This window comes from Cyclopterus lumpus, chromosome 15 (genome assembly GCF_009769545.1).
Source record: "Cyclopterus lumpus isolate fCycLum1 chromosome 15, fCycLum1.pri, whole genome shotgun sequence".
Classification (NCBI taxonomy): domain Eukaryota; kingdom Metazoa; phylum Chordata; class Actinopteri; order Perciformes; family Cyclopteridae; genus Cyclopterus; species Cyclopterus lumpus.
The window spans coordinates 155576-162500 of record NC_046980.1 but is presented as its reverse complement, the minus strand read 5'-3'; the positions used below and the strand labels follow the sequence as shown (position 1 = coordinate 162500).

General features: G+C 46.7%; 1 protein-coding gene across 5 annotated transcripts in view; it reads right to left on the bottom strand.

Moving 5' to 3' along the window:
• ubr2 (ubiquitin protein ligase E3 component n-recognin 2) overlaps positions 1-6925 on the bottom strand; it is a 43516-nt gene that overhangs the window by 5448 nt on the left and 31143 nt on the right. For all 5 annotated transcript variants that reach the window (XR_004611135.1, XR_004611136.1, XR_004611137.1 and 2 more), the window contains exons 28-41: positions 5606-5689; positions 5343-5524; positions 4233-4441; positions 4048-4141; positions 3771-3932; positions 2071-2159; positions 1920-1980; positions 1687-1835; positions 1533-1588; positions 1305-1401; positions 1134-1201; positions 924-1062; positions 740-830; positions 291-421 (exon numbers count right to left, since the gene is read on the bottom strand). Coding sequence is in view for 2 of the 5 variants with exons in the window: in XM_034551835.1 (XP_034407726.1) it covers positions 291-421; positions 740-830; positions 924-1062; positions 1134-1201; positions 1305-1401; positions 1533-1588; positions 1687-1835; positions 1920-1980; positions 2071-2159; positions 3771-3932; positions 4048-4141; positions 4233-4441; positions 5343-5524; positions 5606-5689 (1612 nt within the window). In the remaining 3 variants the exon portion in view is untranslated. The remainder of the gene's footprint in view (positions 1-290; positions 422-739; positions 831-923; positions 1063-1133; positions 1202-1304; positions 1402-1532; positions 1589-1686; positions 1836-1919; positions 1981-2070; positions 2160-3770; positions 3933-4047; positions 4142-4232; positions 4442-5342; positions 5525-5605; positions 5690-6925) is intronic.

Below are 6925 nucleotides of genomic sequence, written 5' to 3'. Positions count from 1 at the left end.
TCTGCCTTTAATGTAATCAAACCCAATAATGTTATAAAAAGTCCTGGAACCATGACATCATAAAACCATTTAAAACACTGACTCATGTCATGACCATCAACAATAGAAGGTATTAAATAGATGAAGTAAAACCAGTCTGAGCTGCAGAGATTAGAGGTGGTAAAAGAGCTTCTTTCAGATTCATCCGTCACAAAGACACAATGACAACCTGCGTGTGTGTGTGTGTGTGTGTGTGTGTGTGTGTGTGTGTGTGTGTGTGTGTGTGTGTGTGTGTGTGTGTGTGTGGTTACCCAGCAGGTCAGCAGGTGGAGCTGTAGAGTTCAGGTAGTGAAAGAAAAGGGCGGTGGCTCGAAGGAACGGCAGGCAGCCAGCTTTAACACAACGAAACAACTGCCACCCAGAGGTGACTTCAGGTAACACACTGATCCACACATACGACACGCGCACACACACACACACACACACACACACACAGTTCATTAAACAAATAACAAAACAATATATTACATAGTAATACATGCATCAAAATGTGGCAAAAATAGGATGAATAAACAGATAAATAGACAATTAATTAATAAAGAGCAATATAGTTTTCTGTATTTATTGAATTATTTAAATATTGATTTATTAACACATTTTGTATCCCCACTCAGTAAAAAGTATAAATATATATCAATACATAAAGTAAAAAAGTTTATATGAATGACTGTTGAACACCTGTGCGTGTGTGTGTATTGACCTGCCAAGGTGTTTCCTCAGCGTGTTGTAGAGCCGACAGGTGAGCTCCTCCTCCTCTGAAGCGCTGCTGTCCTGATCCATACACACCTCCTCTACAAACACGTGAGCGACAGACAGGTGTGAGGAAGGCATACAGGTATGGATGGACCTGTGTGTTTATGTGTGTGAGTGCGAGAGACGACCACCTGTGGTGGAGGTGAGCAGGATCTGAACCAGGTGAGCCACAGTGACCAGGTGAAGTATGTGGAGGTGGGCAGAGTCTACAACTCTCTGTCCTGATTGGTCCAGACTGTGAACCGAGCTGTATGACAGCACACTGTAAACCTGCAGAGATAGAAAAACAGACTGTTACACTGGATTTACTCCGACTTCATACTGTAAACTGATTTACTCACCAGCAGGTGAAACATGTCGATGTCGAGGATAGAGAGCGTGTTTTCTACCCGAGAGTCTGGAACAAGGGCTACAGCGCGCAACCACACACAGAACAGACTGATTACCAACAAATAGAACTGTATATGTGTTTGTGTGTTGTGTGTTTGTGTGTTGTGTGTTGTGTGTATTACCTGCTAGCAGCCTGATGAAGTGTGACTGAACTGTTGTTGGTGGAGCCGCAGTCCAACAGGCTGAACTGAACCTGGTGAGAGAGCTTAAGCAGTCATCCTAACACACACACACACACACACACACACACACACACACACACACAATGATGTACCTGTGGTGAACAGGTGAAAGATCCTCCGACACGCTAAACCTCTAAAACCCCGCCCCTCTGCTCGTCCTCTTGTTACCTGTCGGCAAGGTAAACTTCCAAACAACGGCTTGTCCTCTTCCATCAGGAGGCGCTCTGCAAAGAAACGCACTGTCAGCAGAACGTCTGACCTCTCTGGTGCGTGCATGGACCTCTCATGTGTGTAAGGACTCGTCCCAGGTGTGTGTGTGTACCTATGCTCTGGATGGTGTAGGCGCAGGTGGACCAGCTCAGCACCGGGACTCTCTGGTCCTGCTCGTTGGGGTTAACCTTCAGTCCCACCTTGTAGGTGGACATGCTGAAGGTGGTGATCATCTCCTTGACGCTGCTGGAAAACAGGTTCCTGATAGAGATGGTGACATCATCATTTGCTGACACCATCCAGGTGTGTTCTAACAGATGTATAGTGGTACCAATGCAAACTCACTGTGGAGTGAAGTCCACTTTGAATCCGTCAGGAACGGCAGGCTCTGCCCTCTCTGCTACACCTGAAATAGACACACAGGCAATTTATTAATAAACAAATATCAAACAGAAAGGTGTGACTCCGGCCTCTAAATGATTGACAGGTGACTGACCGTCAGACGGCTTCCTGTGGGCGGAGTGTATTGCTGTTATTTGCTGATTGGTCATTTTAAGCCATGCCTCGAGACTGGGATGATCGACCCTGAGAGAAAAAAGAGAGTTGACCTGTGCTCAGGTGTGTGTGTACCTGTAGTCAGGTGTGTATGTGTATCTGAAGTCAGGTGTGTGCGTGTGTAATGTAGTCAGGTGTGTGTACCTAAAGTCAGGTGTGTGTGTACCTGTAGTCAGGTATGTATGTGTATCTGAAGTCAGGTGTGTGCGTGTGTAATGTAGTCAGGTGTGTGTGTACCTGTAGTCAGGTGTGTGTGTACGTGTACCTGTAGTCGTGTGTGTGTGTATGTGTACCTGTAGCCAGGTGTGTGTGTGTATGTGTACCTGCAGTCAGGTATGTCTGTGTACCTGTAGTCAGGTATGCATGTGTACCTGAAGTCAGGTGTGTGTGTGTGTGTGTACCTGAAAACAGGTGTGTGTGTGTGTACCTGTAGTCAGGTATGCATGTGTACCTGAAGTCAGGTGTGTGTATGTGTGCCTGTATTCAGGTGTGTGTACCTGTAGTCAGGTGTGTGTGTGTGTATGTGTACCTGTAGTCAGGTATGTGTGTGTACCCCGAAGTCAGGTATGCATGTGTACCTGTAGTCAGGTGTGTGTATACCTGTAGTCAGGTGTGTGTGTACCTGTAGTCAGGTGTGTGTGTGTATGTGTACCTCTAGTCAGGTGTGTGTACCTGTAGTCAAGTGTGTGCGTGTGTACCTGTAGTCAGGTGTGTGTGTGTGTGTACCTGTAGTCAGGTGTGTGTGTGTACCTGTAGTCAGGTGTGTGTGTGTATGTGTACCTGTAGTCAGGTGTGTGCGTGTGTACCTGTAGTCAGGTGTGTGTGTGTACCTGTAGTCAGGTGTGTGTGTGTGTACCTGTAGTCAGGTGTGTGCGTGTGTACCTGTAGTCAGGTGTGTGTGTGTGTGTACCTGTAGTCAGGTGTGCGTGTGTACCTGTAGTCAGGTGTGTGTGTGTGTGTGTGTACCTGTAGTCAGGTGTGTGTGTGTATGTGTACCTGTAGTCAGGTGTGTGCGTGTGTACCTGTAGTCAGGTGTGTGTACCTGTAGTCAGGTGTGTGCGTGTGTGTAATGTAGTCAGGTGTGTGCGTGTTTGTAATGTAGTCAGGTGTGTGCGTGTGTACCTGTAGTCAGGTGTGTGCGTGTGTGTAATGTAGTCAGGTGTGTGCGTGTGTGTAATGTAGTCAGGTGTGTGCGTGTGTACCTGTAGTCAGGTGTGTGTGTGTTTAATGTAGTCAGGTGTGCGTGTGTGTAATGTAGTCAGGTGTGTGCGTGTGTGTAATGTAGTCAGGTGTGTGCGTGTGTACCTGTAGTCAGGTGTGTGTGTGTTTAATGTAGTCAGGTGTGCGTGTGTGTAATGTAGTCAGGTGTGTGCGTGTGTGTAATGTAGTCAGGTGTGTGCGTGTGTGTAATGTAGTCAGGTGTGTGCGTGTGTGTAATGTAGTCAGGTGTGTGCGTGTGTACCTGTAGTCAGGTGTGTGTGTGTTTAATGTAGTCAGGTGTGCGTGTGTGTAATGTAGTCAGGTGTGTGCGTGTGTGTAATGTAGTCAGGTGTGTGCGTGTGTGTAATGTAGTCAGGTGTGTGCGTGTGTACCTGTAGTCAGGTGTGTGTGTGTCTAATGTAGTCAGGTGTGCGTGTGTACCTGTAGTCAGGTGTGTGTGTGTGTGGCAGCAGAGGGATCACAGTGTTGCTCAGACACTCGCACAGCGGACACAGGAACTCTCCGTTTTCCACATCGTAGCTGGTGTGACCTCGTAGACGCTGCTGACGTCTCTGCTCCTTCAACTGCACCGCCTCAAAGTACCTGAGAGCAAACACACACAGACGCACACACACACAATACATTCTGTTGTAATTTGGTGCTGTATAAATGGATATGCCAATCATTGTTATTAGACGGTGCAGCTGCAGTGTCTCACCTCTGCCAGCAGGTGGCGTGCATGATGTGTCCACAGCTGGCCGTGTGGATCCCCAGTGACAGGTCAGGGTTCATGAACAGAGGGTCGTGGCGCTCTAAAACACACATTTTATGCATTTGTCAAACAACACTGATTAACACTGAGTGGCCGTTGTCCCGACAATGTCATAGTGAGGCCCCGCCCACCTGGGTCAGGAAGGTTGCGACGGCGGTTTTTAGACAAAACCGTTGACCTCTGGATGAAGGCCGCCAGCACCATGGCTCTGCCTTGACCTCTGACCTCTTGCTCCTCCTGACACAGGATACAAGTCACCAGTTGACGGTGCTCGGCTCCGCCCACTCTCCTGGGACCAACACAAACCTGTGCAACGCAGGTGGACTCCGAACTGGGAGGACTGGAAGGTGAGAAAATATTTTACTATACCTTTATGTAACCTTCACACGTGTGTACACGTACAGGTATACGCACATGTGTACACGTACGTACACATACAGGTATACGCACAGGTATACGCACACGTGTGTACACGTACAGGTATACGCACACGTGTGTACACGTACAGGTATACGCACGTGTGTACACGTACGTACACATACAGGTATACGCACACGTGTGTACACGTACAGGTATACGCACACGTGTGTACACATACAGGTATACGCACGTGTGTACACGTACGTACACATACAGGTATACGCACACGTGTGTACACGTACAGGTATACGCACGTGTGTACACGTACGTACACATACAGGTATACGCACACGTGTGTACACGTACAGGTATACGCACACGTGTGTACACATACAGGTATACGCACACGTGTGTACACGTACAGGTATATGCACGTGTGTACACGTACAGGTATACGCACACGTGTGTGTGTACATGTACAGGTATATGCACGTGTGTACACATACAGGTATACGCACACGTGTGTACACATACAGGTATACGCACACGTGTGTACACGTACGTACACATACAGGTATACGCACACGTGTGTACACGTACGTACACATACAGGTATACGCACACGTGTGTACACGTACACGTGTGTAGCACACGTGTGTGTGTGTACACGTAGAGGTATATGCACGTGTGTACACGTACAGGTATACGCACATGTGTGTACACGTACATGTGTGTACATGTACAGACATACACATGTGTGTACACGTACAGGTATACGCACATGTGTGTACACGTACATGTGTGTACATGTACAGATATACGCACACGTGTGTGTGTGTACAGGTATATACAGCTATATATAAACGTGTGTCTAGGTGTACCTGTTGTCTGCTGCAGCAGACGTGGACGCCTCCAGCTCCTCCAGACTCTGTTGGAAAAGTTCCTTGTTCTCGTTGATGAAATGTTTCTGCATCTCCGACATTTGAGCCATGATCTTCTCCCTCCGGAGACGAGCCATCTCCGCCTTCCTCTTCCTCTCCGCCTTGTCTTTGTCTCGCAGCGTCTGCAGAGAGAAGATCTCATCATCCCACCAACATCATCATCATCATCACTGACAATACAACATCAATGTTTGGCATCTCACCTCCTCTGGTCCTTGTCCCGGGCATACGGGGACAGTCAAGGTGGAGGACGTTCGTTCTCTCATTGTTTTTATGTTTGCAACCATCTGAAGACACAAACAAACTTTTTTTTTTCTGAACAACTCAAAGACCCACAGAATGATCCAGAGTTATGTCCAACACGATAGGACACATGTCCTTTACCTCCAGAGTTATGTCCAACACGATAGGACACATGTCCTTTACCTCCAGAGTTATGTCCAACACGATAGGACACATGTCCTTTACCTCCAGAGTTATGTCCAACACGATAGGACACATGTCCTTTACCTCCAGAGTTATGTCCAACACGATAGGACACATGTCCTTTACCTCCAGAGTTATGTCCAACACGATAGGACACATGTCCTTTACCTCCAGAGTTATGTCCAACACGATAGGACACATGTCCTTTACCTCCAGAGTTATGTCCAACACGATAGGACACATGTCCTTTACCTCCAGAGTTATGTCCAACACGATAGGACACATGTCCTTTACCTCCAGAGTTATGTCCAACACGATAGGACACATGTCCTTTACCTCCAGAGTTATGTCCAACACGATAGGACACATGTCCTTTACCTCCAGAGTTATGTCCAACACGATAGGACACATGTCCTTTACCTCCAGAGTTATGTCCAACACGATAGGACACATGTCCTTTACCTCCAGAGTTATGTCCAACACGATAGGACACATGTCCTTTACCTCCAGAGTTATGTCCAACACGATAGGACACATGTCCTTTACCTCCAGAGTTATGTCCAACACGATAGGACACATGTCCTTTACCTCCAGAGTTATGTCCAACACGATAGGACACATGTCCTTTACCTCCAGAGTTATGTCCAACACGATAGGACACATGTCCTTTACCTCCAGAGTTATGTCCAACACGATAGGACACATGTCCTTTACCTCCAGAGTTATGTCCAACACGATAGGACACATGTCCTTTACCTCCAGAGTTATGTCCAACACGATAGGATAGGTTTTTGGTCACCTCCTCCTAAAGCATAGGTCTAATTGCTACAAAATATTCTCAAATTGTATAATGATTTGATGAATTGCAGCTGACCTCACTAATGGTTCAATGAACAGACGCATTACAAAGAAAGCATAACAGCTGAGTACATCAAGTGGAATTAACACTGACATTATTTTGAATATTTTGATACTTTTTACAGAACAAACTAAACCTTGAAGTTAACCCATGTAAATATTATTTATTAGCACCTTAACTGAAATTAAACTGAGCCTGTAGAACAGATCAGATCTATAGGGTGTGACCTCATCGCTCA